Source organism: Strix uralensis, chromosome 31, assembly GCF_047716275.1.
Source record: "Strix uralensis isolate ZFMK-TIS-50842 chromosome 31, bStrUra1, whole genome shotgun sequence".
Classification (NCBI taxonomy): Eukaryota; Metazoa; Chordata; class Aves; order Strigiformes; family Strigidae; genus Strix; species Strix uralensis.
Window position 1 is genome coordinate 1,475,101 of NC_134002.1, and position 15,280 is coordinate 1,490,380.

General features: G+C 50.4%; 1 protein-coding gene across 1 annotated transcript; it reads left to right on the forward strand.

The window, feature by feature from the left end:
• The first annotated feature begins 523 nt into the window (after positions 1 to 523).
• Positions 524 to 14,425, forward strand: LOC141936010 (olfactory receptor 14A16-like). Its single transcript, XM_074852746.1, has 3 exons — positions 524 to 666; positions 13,176 to 13,258; positions 13,443 to 14,425. Exons 1-3 carry the CDS (start codon positions 524 to 526, stop codon positions 14,423 to 14,425), a joined length of 1,209 nt encoding a protein of 402 aa, XP_074708847.1.
• Positions 14,426 to 15,280: the final 855 nt, after the last annotated feature.

Sequence of the window (15,280 nt, forward strand, 5' to 3'; positions counted from 1 at the left end):
GGGTTGCCATGATGGTGTGTGGCACAATCTGTGTCATAAGGTCATTTCACATTGACAGTAACGTCCCCTGGGAAACAAACCGAATGCAGCACTGGGATGTGTTTCCTTGAACCGAGGTCCCTGAGTCCATTCCTCATGCCGTAGGGCATCTCACACGAGTGCAGAGCAGGGTGATCACCACAGGGCTGAGGGGCCTCCCAGCCTCTGGCAATGGCAGCAGGAGGCCAGAGAGACACTACGACTCCTGCTATGCACTGCCTCTGCGTGTGCAAGGGAAGGACTCGTGTTTCTGAACACCCCTGTGTGTAAGATGAGTGCATGAGGCCAGCTGAGATGTGGACACCTGACAGAGCCCTGACACGTCTCTGTGTGTCTCCAGGAACCCCCACTCTGGCAGTGAGACTCATCTGGGCTGCCTTGGACGGGCTCATTGCAAGTGCTCCTGTTCGTTATGTCACCCTCACCTGTGATTCTGGACTGAGCCCTCAAAAGTGTCAGAGCAATCAGAGAGGTTCTGGGGTCCATGGAAAAGGCAGATGTCAAACGCATCTTCAAGAAGTGCAGGAACGAGAAGTGGGAGAATTATAGGGGGAGAACTATAGCCTTGTCAGCTTCCCTCCATCCCTGGGAAGATGGTGGGACATGTCCTCCTGCAGCCATCTCCAGGTAGTTGAAGGACAAGAAAGGGATTGCTGTACCAAAACAGGCAGGGGAAAGAAGGGCATGTTGTGCACATGGAATTTTGCAAGGCCTTTGACATGGTCTTCCATGGACTCCTCATAGCCAGCTTGGTGCTACCTGGGCTGATGAAGTGGATGTTATGGTGGGTGGGATGTTGGCTGGGGGATCAAACCCAAATGTCATCAGTGGTACAAAGTCCTGAGTGCAGCCGGTCACTAGTGGCATCCCTCAGTGACCAGCACCTGGGCCAACACATTGAACATCTTTACCATCCCCCTGTATGATGTGACAGAGCGCACTTTCAGCTCCTTTGTGGGTGATGCAAAGCTGGACAGAGGCCTTGAACAACCTCACCTGGTTCACCCTGCCTTCAACTTCAAAGTCGGACAAGAGGTTGTCCAGGGCTCTCCTCACACCTGAGTTACTCTATGATTCCATGAAACTTTCCCTTGATGAATTTTTTGAAGACAGAATAGGCGGAGGAAAAGGATCGCATTGACTGAGCGCTTAGAGATATGGTGTAGTTGAGAACTGTAAGTGTTAGGTTAATGGTTGGACTGGATGAACTTCAATGTCTTTTCTAACCTTGATAATTCTGTGAAATTAAAAAAGAGGCAGAAGAAGAGATATAAAATGTGTCAACATAGCTACAGCAGTTCCTGTAAAGTATGTTTTTCCACTCAAATTGTTAATAGGAGATATATTTAATAGATATGATGAAACAAGCCTACTCTGATCTGGTCAGGTCCTTGGCCATAAGGAGGGTGATGGATGCGTATGGTACTATGAGGTCTGTTGTGTCTCAGAATCACAATTCAGTAGGAAGCGTGTGGCTGTGAAGGGGACCGTGAGGTCAGTTCTGTCTCTGGAGGTGACAGCCCAGCAGCAGGTACACGGCTGGGAAAGTGCCTCTGCCAAAGTACCCATAGGCCTTACCCAGGAGAAGGGCTTGGACACGGGATGTCATGTCCATTCCCCCTGAGCACATGTGGGATAGCAGCAGGCACATGGCTTGGTCACGTCCATCCGAGAAGCTGAAAGGCCAGCAGCGGTCATGTGGTTTAGAAGATCCTGGTGGGGTTCCTGCTCTCTGGTCAGGTGAAAGGCCACAGGAAGCCTTTGGGTTGGGTTCTCTGGTGGAAGGGCTGTTTCTGAGGTGGTAGAGCTTTCCTTGGTAGTGGGAAACATCACTGAAGGTCGGGAAATGGTGGGGTGGGAGCAAGGCGGGGAAGGGAGATGGGTGCTCCAGCCTGCAGGGAGAGAGGGGCAGGAGTGGGACAGGGTAGAACAGCCTGCGGTGGGGATGGCAAAGGGCGCTGGCAAGGCTGAAAGGCACCAACAGAACCCAGGTCTTTGTTCTCTTGTGTCACCGATGAAGGTTTTAGATCACTTAAAGTATCATGGGGAAAGGTATTAGCAAAAAGTGATTTTAATGTGAATTTGTAACAGTGTGACTTAATGAAATTTGATGGCAAGTTTCACTCTATTACTTACTACATGGAAGAAACACAGGAAGGAAAATTGTGGTAGAGTCGAGTTAGAATGATTTACACAGAGACCGAAGATGAAAAGGGCAAGAGAGACCGTCCCATTATGTCACGAGTTTTAGATCAGTCCCCTTAATTTCTAAACTCCTCCTCAGAGAGGAGTCTAGGTGCAGCTAGATCCAATCTTAGCCCCAGACCCGGTTAAGGGTTTATGTCTAATGGAATTAATATAAAGAGTAAGGAAAATATCTTGTTTACTTTTTACACTAATTTGTTGGGGAATGAGTGATTATATATCCCACAAAATTTTGAGGTAGCAAAAAGTTAAGATGCATTAACACTGTGAAGGTAAACCACAAGATTAGGTTGAATGATTTTTGGCAATGCTTAATCACTGGCTGATTTAATAAAATTCATTATAATCAACATCATAAGTTTCCTGAATCAAATAGACACATACAAAAACATACATACACAGAGAGGTATAGAGTTTGACGTGTGATAGTAAATTACTGGTACCAAATAATCACTGAAACTTCATTTCATCATTTTTCAGCAGAGAATTTTTGAACCCTTTCTCTTTGTCAGTGTCTATCAGCAGATGATCTTGGAAATCTTCATGAAATCTGTTCTGTGACATCCTCACAAAATCTGCCCTAAGAGGCATCCCAGCTCAGAGGGTGATACTGGGGCACAGCCTGTTGTGATCCCGTAGAGCTCAAAGGGTCACACTTAGGGTCACTATTTATAGGATCACGAGATGATTGACTTTGGTCAGTATTTTTTTCAGTTTGGTCACAATACTTCTCAGATAATTCTGGTACGTCTCAGAGCAGCTACAAGATGGTCTTCAGGGGTCCTTCCAATCCAAACGATTCTATGATCCTATGGACACCCTTGCTCCTCACCTCACCAACATTGTTTGTTCTCTCATTGGCCCCCTGGGACTTGCATCACTTTTCTTTACATCAGACTTCTCCACTGAAGCCCACACCTGATTGTGACAGCTTCTTTGCAGCAATTTCTACCTGCTTTCCATAGAGCACTGGAGGTAATCAGGTACAGAAGGGTTTTTTGGAAATTGCGAGAAAGAAAAAATAAAAAGCACATCACACTGGGGTCTTTACTCACTCCCTTAAGGATAGTCAGGGAACAGACCAACCATTTTCACAGTGTGCCTGAATATATCTTGTCTTCAACCACAACATCCTACAAGGACAATAATATCAAAGCTCAATTGAAGCTTGAACAGGAAATCAAGGGCACCAAGATGAGCTTTTGGTACTTCAGGAACAGCTGAAGAACAAACAGAGATACTGTGGGACCACTGCTGAGTTTAGAAAGAGCAGGTGTAGGTAGATCTGAGATGGTCTGTGTCCTCTTTGCCTCAGTTACCACCAGCGAGGTCTCCCAGGCCTTTGTGTTTTCAGTCAAGACTCAGGACAGGAAAAACCAGCGGTGGATGGGGATCAAGGCAGGGGTGACTGGAGCAAACTACACCCTTACCAGTCCATGGGAGCAGTGGGGCTGCACCCAAGGGTGCTGAGAGAGGTTTTCACCAGGACATGCTGGTCTGTTAGGATCCCAGTAAGAGAGGCACTCAGACTCTGTGAGGCATCATTTAAAATGCTGTTCGTTAGTGCTAACACCATAACGAGAGAATCGTAGAGCTAATCTTATGTCCCTCGTGATGGTGGGAACCCCAGGGGATGTATAATTGAATGGGCTTCCGACCTACAAGCAGCATGCCATGCAGACCCCATCTGTCGATGAGAGTCTCCTGGTTTGGACATTCAAGCTACTCTGGGACGTTCTTAGAAGGAAACAACATTATTTATCATTTCTGCAGTCAAACAGGAACAACGTTCTCATGAGAACTTCTTGCTGCACTGTTAGGTACAGGCACAGCCAGGCAGGTGGCATAAGGAGCAGTAGAGAGTGGGAGCTGCCTGAAGGCTCCTCTGTGACAAAGAGCTGCTGAGGTTGTCCTGTGGCCAAGGGACCCGTGCAGCACAGCACAGGCGTGAAGACCGCGCTGTACATGCAGCAGCACAGAGCAGCACAGCACTGACTGCTCAGGTTTCCCTGGGAGAAGGCTGGGCTCCACCCTGGTGCCCCAGCTGAGGTGCTGCGGCCCAAATGTGCACTGCCAGGAAGAGCTGTAGGTCCATTGCTTGTCCCTGGACCATGATCTTTTTGGATTAACTGAGTAGCATAGCGTAGCATGGCGTATGATAGAACAGAACAGAATAGTTCAGCTGGAAGGGACCTACAGTGACCACCTAGTCCAACTGCCTGACCACTTCAGGCTGACGATAAGTTAAAACATTTTATTAAGGGCATTCTCCAATGATGGAATGTGGACACTGAGCACTTCTAGGAAGCCCTTTCCAGTGTTTGACAATCTTCCCGGTATGCAAATCTCTCCTAATGTCAGGACCGAACATCCCGTGATGCAGTTTTGAACTATTCACATACATCTTGTCCCTGGGTCCAAGGAGAATAGATCAGCACGTTCCGCTCCATTTCCCCTCCTCAGAAAGCTGTGGGACCGGATGGGTTACACCCAAGGGTGCTGAAAGAGTTGGCAGCTGGGCTCGCCAAGCCGCTTTCCGTGATTTACCTGAAGTCATGGCTAACTGGAAAGGTCCCATTGGACTGGAGGGTGGCAAATGTGACACCCATCTACAAGAGAGGCAGAAAGGAGGATCCAGGAAACTATAGACCTGTCAGTCTGACCTCGGTGCCAGGGAAGGTCATGGAGCTGGTCATCTCGAGTGACATTGAAAGTCATATAATGGGCAACCAGGGGATCAGCCCTAGTCAGCATGGGTTTATGAAAGGCAGGTCCGGCCTGACAAACCTCATCTCCTTCTATGACAAAATGACCCAACTATTGGATGAGGAAAAAGCTGTGGATATTGTCTACCTGGATTTTCGAAAAGCATTTGACACAGTTCCCCATAGAATTCTCATAGAAAAACTGGGAGCCGATGGCCTGGAGGAGCGAATAGTCTGCTGGGTCAAGCAGTGGCTGGATGGACAGTCCCAGAGAGTGATGGTCAATAGAGCTCCATCCAGCTGGTGGCCGGTCACAAGTGGTGTTCCTCAGGGCTCGGTGTTGGGACCATTTCTGTTCAACATCTTTATTGATGATCTCGATAAGGACACAGAGTGTATCATCAGTAAGTTCGCAGATGACACCAAGTTAAGCGGGAGTGTCGATCTGCACGAGGACAGGGAGGCTCTACAGAGAGACTTGGATAGATTGGATCGGTGGCCAACGTTAACGGGATGAGCTTCAAAAGGCCAAGTGCCAGGTCCTGCACTTGGGCCACAACAACCCCCTGCATGGCTACAGGCTTGGGGAGGTGTGGCTGGAGCTGTCTGGAAGAGAAGGATCTGGGGGTTCTAATTGACAAGCAACTGAACATGAGCCAGCTGTGTGTCTAGGTGGCCAAGAACCCACTTCAGTGCTGCATGTTCACTGGGGTTAAAACAAACAAAACCAAACAGAAAAACAAGCATACACGCTAGGCTAGTCCTTCGGAGAGAGAGCTTCCAAGTGGCAAAGCAGATTGAACACAGAAATATTGAGAGCCAAGTTCACATTTCTAGCAAGGGAAAATGTTCCAGGTCAGTAATTAAACTCTTTTGCCCATCCTGCCTGGACATCCACAACAGTTGTGTCACACCATGGGCATTGTCAGAGGGAAGATGGAGGTGGTGTGAACTGAAATCCTTCTGGCTCAAATGGAAGCTCAAAGCCTGAGCTGGCAGGATGACACTGGCTGCAGTCAGACACCAGTTACATGAGACGACTGTGAGTCCAGACCTCGTTGGCAGAGTTTCTCACACAGCTCCCTGAGGAGGGCAGGGTGTCAGGGAGAGGAGAGCACGCTTCAGTTTCCCAGATCCCCGGAAAGTGCCCAAACAATCCTTCCCTTGGCCTCTGCCATCCCATTGCATGAGATGCAGACTTGGTGGGGTCAAGAATCCTTAAATAAGACTTCAGGTGTTTGTTTGGTTTCCCTGAGATAACCAGTAGCGACAAAAAAGCATTAATGTCCCAAAACAAAGACATCTGCCGTGTAGCCTTCTGTATCTCTGGTAGCCTCTCTGGGCAATGCCAACTGAATCAGTATCTGCAATACACGCTGTGCTACCCCATCCTCAAGGACAAACTTGAAGAAGTTCAGATGAAGGGTGGTCTTGAAAAAGTCGCCCTTTGTGTCCCTACGTGGTGTGGACACTGCTGATTTCCCTCTCCAGAGGGTGGCAGAGGCTGGATCCCCTTCTCAGGACAGACTCCTTGCTAGAAAGCCACAGGCATGGGGTTGGCTCACCTGGTTCTTACTGGCACTTCACTCAGCATCCATTGTGATGTAGGTGGTGTTTTCCTGTCACTCCTTTTTCTACACAGAAGAGCAGAAAAAGACAACCGTTTCGTAAGAGATGTTCATAAAAGCCCTGTTATGGCCAAGAAGTCTCATCATGAGTTCTGGAGGCAGCAAGGAAGATCATAAAAAGCACCAGAAAGATCCAGGAAGCTTGAGGCCTCTTCTGAAGAGTTAGTTGCCCTGAGCAGCAGTGATTGGCCATGTGTAGGTGTGGGAGAGTGGTTCTCTCACTGGGGGATGTCAGTGAGAAACAATGAGATGTCTGATGGCTTTAGCAAATCCTTACAGCCATGTCAGAGCCCGGGAATGGAAAGCAGTGAATGCCTGCAGGTGAAGGAGGAGGTGGATTGTCCTAGAAATATGACAGGAAGGAAGGAAGGAAGGAAGGAAGGAAGGAAGGAAGGAAGGAAGGAAGGAAGGAAGGAAGGAAGGAAGGAAGGAAGGAAGGAAGGAAGGAAGGAAGGAAGGAAGGAAGGAAGGAAGGAAGGAAGGAAGGAAGGAAGGAAGGAAGGAAGGAAGGAAGGAAGGAAGGAAGGAAGGAAGGAAGGAAGGAAGGAAGGAAGGAAGGAAGGAAGGAAGGAAGGAAGGGAGGAAGGGAGGAAGGGAGGGAGGGAGGAAGGAAGGGAGGGAGGGAGGAAGGAAGGGAGGAAGGAAGGAAGGGAGGAAGGAAGGAAGGGAGGAAGGAAGGAAGGGAGGAAGGAAGGAAGGAAGGAAGGAAGGAAGGAAGGAAGGAAGGAAGGAAGGAAGGAAGGAAGGAAGGAAGGAAGGAAGGAAGGAAGGAAGGAAGGAAGGAAGGAAGGAAGGAAGGAAGGAAGGAAGGAAGGAAGGAAGGAAGGAAGGAAGGAAGGAAGGAAGGAAGGAAGGAAGGAAGGAAGGAAGGAAGGAAGGAAGGAAGGAAGGAAGGAAGGAAGGAAGGAAGGAAGGAAGGAAGGAAGGAAGTCTCCTCCTGTGCACATCCAGGATGGTACAAACATTTCCTTTTTGAGTGCATGCCTCAGCCTGGCAGAGGGGGAATGCCCGCTGCTGGGGATAGCTGTGCTGAGTTATCTACATTAGCTGACCTTGCTCTTCTCCCCTCTTTCACTCCCCACCCTTGGACTGACCTCAGGAAAGATCCATGATACTTCTTGTCCTCAGAGGAGTCTTTCCTGTCAGGTCTATCAGATTTCCTGAGCTCCTTTTCCCTTCAGAGCTGCTTCCCATGGCACCACTTGGATCATCTCCCAGGTACATCACAGACACCTCCTCTGTAATCCAATGGCCTGTGCTCTGCTGCTGGCCTTCCTTACTGCCCTTTGGTGTCTGGGACCCCACTATTTCATGGTCACAACAGCCAAGGCTGACACAGCTTATCCTAGTCCTGACCAGCTCTCCCTTGTTGGTCAGGACCAGGTCCAGGTGAGCATTGCCCTTGTGGCCCACCTGGCATCTTTGCTAAGAAGTCCTGAGCAGGGTGGCCATAAGCCCTGTCTGGTCTTCTCTCTGTCATGGTTGGTCAGGTCCCAATAACAGAGGTGCCCCCAGAATCAGAACTCAAGTGGGCCTCTTCCACCTGCCTCAGCCCATCCCCTACAGGAGAATATTGAAGTGACCTCATAACCATCCCCATTCCAGCCAGATCCCCTTGGCCTGCCTCTCCCCTTCCTCTCTGTCCCTGTCTTTGCTGGGATGAGCGGTTTTGCGACGAATGTCTTGTCCCCAAATTGCTGGGGACATCTGCTGGCCAACCAGGATCCTGTAACAGGAGTGGCCTCACAATCAACATCACAAGTTGTGGTGCCTTTCCCTGTCTCTCCCCATCCACTCCCTTGACTCCTCATCGCTGCTTCACCCCACGGTCAACAGCTAAACCCAGCCCCTTCACTGGCCTTTCCCTCTCCCCTGCCCCACACGTTGCCAGAGCCAGGGTGGGACGTGTCGCGTTCAGGCTTTGCAGTTCTCATGCAGAATTATTGCGATAAAGTCAGTGCTGAGATCAGACTCAGTGCTGTGGAGCAGACCCCAGCAAGAAATAACAGCGTTCAACAGGAGATCTGCAGTGGTGGCCACCATGTTGGTTTTGCAAGGGGGCTTCTGTCCGTTCACTAAAAGGATCTGCTGCTACCAAGATGCACTTGGTGTTTCAAGCTGTCACTGGCAGAGCTCCCACCAAATCAGTCTTCCAGTGTGGCCGTGGGCCTCCACTCTGTTGGTGCTGGGCTGGGGCTTTTACTCCAGTGTAATCTGCACTGGTCATGGCACGAGACAGACAGCTCCTACCCCAGAGATCTACATCCTTCTTCGTGTTAGGCCAGCACTCACTGTCCTTCACTCTGCTCAGAGTGATTGCCTCAGCTCATGGAGGAGCTTCATGAGATTCTCCTTCAATATTCTGAGGCACAAGCCAATGCTTATTGCCTTCTGCATCCACAGCATAATAAATATTCCTTTCCCTTACTATGCCGATTGACCTGATGGGTCTTTTTACATGACTCCCTTGAATTTCCCTGGTTGGAAGGTGACATTTTCACAAATTGGTTCAAGATGATGGGCTCTGTCACAGCCACATGAGGTCACTTCTTCCAGAATTATTCAGCCTGAGTTACCCCAGATGACCCAAGACTGTTCATGGATGCTCCTGTTCCTGCTAATAACAGGGCCAAGGTTCTTGGGTTCCCAATGGCCTCTTCAGCTGTGGGTCAGCCCCAAGAATCTGCTGGCAAGGGTACCAGGATCCACGGTGCCAGCCCACAGGAACCTGGGCCTTCCCAGTAGAACCTATGGATCTTGACCAAGACTTACTCTTGAGTTCCCAGACTGCAGGGAATGCATTGCGTTTATTGTCACTGGTGTTAGTGACTATATGCTGCTCTGCTAGAAACTGAGCTGCCTTCCTGATTTCTCAAGGTAGTTTTCTATAATCTTTAGTTCCATTTCCATATCTTGTACTGGTCTGACATCTAACTCCAGCTTTTTATTTTGTAAGCAGAGCCTATGTCTGTGGACCCTACTATCTTCCTCTCTTTTGATTCACTTTGGTGTCTTAATCTGGGAAATTCTTCGGTGACCTGTCACATGGAATTCTTCCAAGCAGGTTCATCAGCAGGCCAAAGCCTGCTCTCTGAAGTCCTGTTCTTGGCCTTGTTCCCTTCTCTCAGGAGCCTCAACTCTACTTTCCCACACCCGTTACATCCCTGACCAGCTCTTCCTTGTTTCTAAGCCTGATTTCCTGCAGGACACCTCCCCTCACTGCCTCTTCAGTCACCCTTGTTGGTATGATGTTGGCAATTAAATCCAAAAATCTTCTGGATGGCTTTCACTTGGGTATGTTGCCCCTTCACCAAATTTTGGGATAGTTTACGTCTGCTATGAAGACCAGGGCTTCTTCCAGTTGAATCAAGAATGTCCATCTATTTCCTCTTCCTCATCAGGGGGTCCATAGCAGACATCCACCTACCACAATGTTCCCCATGACCCTTCAGCTCTCAGCTGACTCATCGTCCATCCCCTGGCAGAGCTCCACACATTCCTGCTGCTCTCTCCCATAAAGGGCAACTTCCCCTCTGGGTCCAGCCCCATGGCCTTGTCAGTACCAGACCCCCAAATTGGAGAGACATGGATTTGATTGATGGACCACTCAGAGATAAGGAACTGGCTGGGCAGTCACAGTCCAAGGCTTGTGGTCAGTGGCTCAATGTCCAAGTGACAAGTGGCATCCTCAGGGGTCAGTTTTGGGACTGGCATTGTTTAATGTCTTTGTTGGTAACGTGGACAGTGGGATTGAGTGCACACTCAGCAAGTTTGTCAACGACACCGAGCTGTGTGGTGCAGTTGACACGCTTGAGGGAAGGGATGTTCCATCCACAGGGACCTGGACAGGATGGAGAGCTGGGCTTATGTAAACCTCATGAAGTTCAACAGGGCCAAGTGCAAGGTCCTGCACATGGATCGGGGTAATCTTAAGCACAAACAGAGACTGGGCAAAGAGTGGTTTGAGAGCCCTGGGGAGAAGGACTTGGGGGTGTTGGTCAATGGAAAACTGACTGTGAGCCAGCAACATGCACCTGCAGCCCAAGAAGCCAACCATTTCCTGGGCTGCATCAAGAGAAATGTGGCCAGGAGGTTGAGGGAGGAGGTTCTGTCCCTCTACTCCATTCTCGAGAGACCCCACCTTGTGCACTGTGTCCAGCTCTGGGGCTCCCAGTGTCAGAATGACATGGACCTTCTCAGACAGGTCCAGAAGAGGCCACAAGGATAATCAGGGGGCTGGAGCACCTCCCTTATGAGGACAGGCTGAGGGAGTTGGGATTGTTCATCCCAGAGAAGAGAAGGCTCCAGGGAGACCTTCTAGCAGCATTCAAGTACTTAAAGGAGGCCTAGAGAAAAGATGGGAAGGGATGCTTTATCAGGGAGTGTAGGGATAGGATGAGGGGAAACGGCTTTAAGCTGAAAGGGGGAGATTTAGATTAGTTATAAGGAAGATATTCTTTACTGTGGGGGTGGAAAGACACAGGAACACATTGCCCTGTGAAATTGTGGATGCCCCCTCCCTGGATGTTCTCCAAGCAAACTGTTCCAGTCTCTCAGCACCCTCATCACAAAACATTTCTTCCTTATAACATCTAAATCTACCCTCTTTCGGTTTAAAACTGTTGCCCCTTGTCCTGCCATTACAGGTGCTGGTAAAAAGTCTCACTTTGTCTTTCCTGGACTATGACCACTATGTTTTCATCTGCAAACACCTTGGAGGGTTCCCAGACATCTCCCAAGATGGTGTTTGGAGGCCTCAAGCACATGACCAGTATAGAGAGGCTGAACACTCTGGGCTCACTGGTGTGGAGACACCAGACAGAATAAGAGTAACCTGAGAGTGCTTGAAGAGAGGTTTCAGAGATGGTGGAGTTTTACTTCATAGTGGAAAACAGCATGAGAATGAAATAACTCCAGAAAGGGCAGCTGGGGAAGTCCAGGCTGTACACAGGGACAAAAAGTATTCACTCCAAGGCCAGGGCTGCAGTGTAACAGATCACCCAGAAGGAGTCTGGATCAGTGCAAGGCTTTTGGAAGATTTCAAAAACCAAAACCCAACATTTCAAGGAAGAGCCAGGGAAGACAGTGAGATATCAGTAAAGGAAGGAAGATGCTCAGGCAAGAGCAAGGTGGGACAGCTGGGTGGGTGATTACAGCATTCAGGGAAAGAGGTTGTACCTCTGCCTGCAACACCATAGCACTGTCACCTGTGGTGGAGGTGAAGAGGGTTGTAGAAAAGCTGAAAGTCCTCAACTGGGTGACCCTCTTCCTGACTTTGGCCATGGCTGGTGTTTCTGCCACTGATGCCTATGAGGAGGCACAGTCCCCTGCAACACTGGGGCCTCATTGCCCCCTTGTCCCTACTCAGGAGCCTGGCAGGTGCACATCTCCATCACCCACTGCCCCAGGAAGAGCCCTGAGCAATGGGTGAGGGACAGGATCTGCCTTCCCAGGGGCTGGGGGTCACGGCTTGGCCCCTTGGTTAATGGGGTCAGGGCTTGGCCCTTTGGCTTCATGAAACACATGCAGGTTTCCTCATCATCAGAGCCACCTTTGCTTTGCTTTTCCCTACCTGCCATCACTGCCTGCACATTTCTGCTCTAAGTGGAGCCTGGGGAGGCTTTGTCAACAGTGTCCCTCAGTGGGACCCATTAAAGCCACAAGAAACTTTGGAGTTTGAATCTAACTTTGACTTCTTCAGAGGTTTCTTCAGCAGCTTCTCAGTGTTCGGCTCATGGACTCATCACCAAACCCACCTGAGGGGTCATTAAAATGCCTTGGGCTGGTCCTGTGCTGAGGAGCTGGGCCGGGCTCCTGTTACAGAGGGAGCTGAGGGCAAGTGGTCAGCGCTGCAGAGAGATAGCTCTGCCCAGGAGCAGCTCCTCTGCAAAGCGCGGCAGGGCTGAGGGCACTGCCTGCAGGCACCGAGGGCAGAGGAGCCGGGCACAGAGAGGGGAAAGGCAGACAGCAGTGGCAGGATATTGAGAGCTCACTGGAGGAGAAATCTTCACAGCAGTTAACATGGTAAGTGTCCTCTTGTTTTACTGGGTGGGCAGTGGGAGATGAGAATTTATTTCTCCTTTCTGGAGCAGGCACTAAGACCCCAGGTGTCGTTAGCACTTGTCTGAGCCTCTCCTGAGCCCCTGCACACACAGAGATGCCCCTGGGCAAGGCCCTGATGCCAGGAGGGGTCTGCAGGGCAGAGCTGAGCGGACAGGGGGTGGGATGGGGGCTGTGAGCACTGACAGGGAGGAGACATGGGAACAGAGAAGCAGCTCCTGGTTGTAACAGCTCCAGGCAATAGAGACATGGGCAGAGAGCAGGAGGGAGCTGTTACTGGAAACAGCTTGGGAGGAGGAATTCAGGCACCTCCCTGCCATCCCCTGCAGTGCAGACACCTACTCCAAAGAAAACCCCTGGTCTCTTCTCCCACCCAGCAGAGCCTGACCCTCTGTCACTCTCTTGCCTCCTCACAGCAGCTCTGTGACATTTCTCCATATTTCTCCTTCTGCCTCTTCTCCCCATGTTGGTATCACCGGACTCTCTAGGATGGGGTGGGGTTCAGCTGTGAGCAATACCTGTGGGCATTGCCATGCAGATGTTTCCATGACAGTGAAATGTCCAAGTGCCTTCGTAATCTGCAGGCTCAGGGTGATACAAATGAGCCAGATCACGCTTCAGGTCTCCCCATCTTTAGGACATTCGACTCTTTCCCAGTGGGGTCCTGCTGGGCTGCAGCCTGTCCTCCAGAAGGGCACAGCTCTCCCAGGGCAGCTCTGTGTTATCCAGCAGCGTCATGAGAAACTGAATAGAGAGAAATTAGAAATCTGTCCTAACTTATGGATGCTTTTTCCTCTGTGACCAGGCCCTCATACCGTGAGGGACCAAATGTCCAACAGCAGCTCCATCACTGAGTTCCTCCTCCTGCCATTCGCAGACACACGGGAGCTGCAGCTCTTGCACTTCTGGCTCTTCCTGGGCATCTACCTGGCTGCCCTCCTGGGCAACGGCCTCATCATCACCACCATCGCCTGTGACCACCATCTGCACACCCCCATGTACTTCTTCCTCCTCAACCTCTCCCTCCTTGTCCTGGGCTCCATCTCCACCACTCTCCCCAAAGCCATGGACAATTCCCTCTGGGACAACAGGGACATCTCCTACTCAGGATGTGCTGCCCAGGTCTTTATATTTGTCTTCTTGATCACAGTAGAATTTTCTCTCCTCACCATCATGTCTTACGACTGCTATGTTGCCATCTGCAAACCCCTGCACTACGAGACCCTCCTGGGCAGCAGAGCTTGTGTCCACATGGCAGCAGCTGCCTGGGGCACTGGGTTGCTCAATTCTCTCTTGCACACAGCCAACATATTTTCAATGCTGTTCTGCCAAGGTAATGCTGTGGACCAGTTCTTCTGTGAAATCCCCCAGATCCTCAAGCTCTCCTGCTCACACTCCTACCTCAGGGAAGTTGGGTTTATTATGTTTAGTGCCTGTTTAGGTTTTGGATGTTTTGTTTTCATTGTGGTGTCCTATGTGCAGATCTTGAGGGCTGTGCTGAGGATCCCCTCTGAGCAGGGGCAGCACAAAGCCTTTTCCACGTGTCTCCCTCATCTGGCCGTGGTCTCCCTGTTTGTCAGCACTGGCACATTTGCCTACCTGAAGCCCCCCTCTGTCTCCTCCCCATCCCTGGACCTGGTGGTGTCATTTCTGTACTCAGTGGTGCCTCCGACAGTGAACCCCCTCATCTACAGCATGAGGAACCAGGAGCTTAAAGAGACATTGAAGAAGCTGATTCAATCACTGTTTCTCAGCACCATTAACCTGCCCATGTCTCTTCAGAAGTGATTTCACATTCATTATTGGAACCTCCTGCACTTTGGGCATTTGATCTGTCATAGTCATGTTTGTCCATGTCTGCACCCACTCCACTTCCCCAGAGGCATGAACCAGCCTGTCTGACCCAGGGGTCTGTTCTCATGTGTCTGGCACGATAGTACAGCTGGCCTCCCATGTGGCATCTCTGTAATAAATTTGGATTTCCTCAATGTCTGGAGGTTGGGCTCTTCTTCCAAAGCTGAGGTCAGGCTGAAGAAATTGCCCCCACAAGGCCAGTCTGCTGTGTTTGGTTCTCTAAGGGAGGAGGACATGGGGCAAGGTGTTAAGGAATGGGCCTGAGCTGAGTCTTCACCCGTAGGTGTCCAGTTCCCCTGGAGATGGTGAATGATCACAGGGATCTGCCTGGGACTGTCACCCCATGGCTTTCAAGCACCACAGCCCACTCGTTCTGCAGAGCAGCACCACCAGCTCAGGGCCCTGTGGAGAGCAGAGGGACAGGGTAGGAGTGACAGGTCAGGCCAGCATGGAAACATTTCAGTGGTGAAAGGCTCTCTGGGGGCAGGGACATCCCCCGAGAAGAACAAAGAATCAGCACTGTGTTTCCATGGGGAAATCAATGATCAAGGGAAACGTATTTCTGAATGGGCCAGCTTGGGGCAAGTTTCTCTATTATTGGGGCAACTGGAGAAGTCTAAGAAGCCTCTGGGACAGGAGAATTTTTACTGGGAGGAGGCTGGCACAGAGGAGCTTACTGGGAGTGGACAATAAGGATCCCTTGGAGACAGAAGCAGGGGACAAAGGGAGAGACTGGTCTCCATCTCATGCCATGGCTGGCCCTCAGCCCTGGGGCTGATGGAGAGGCTG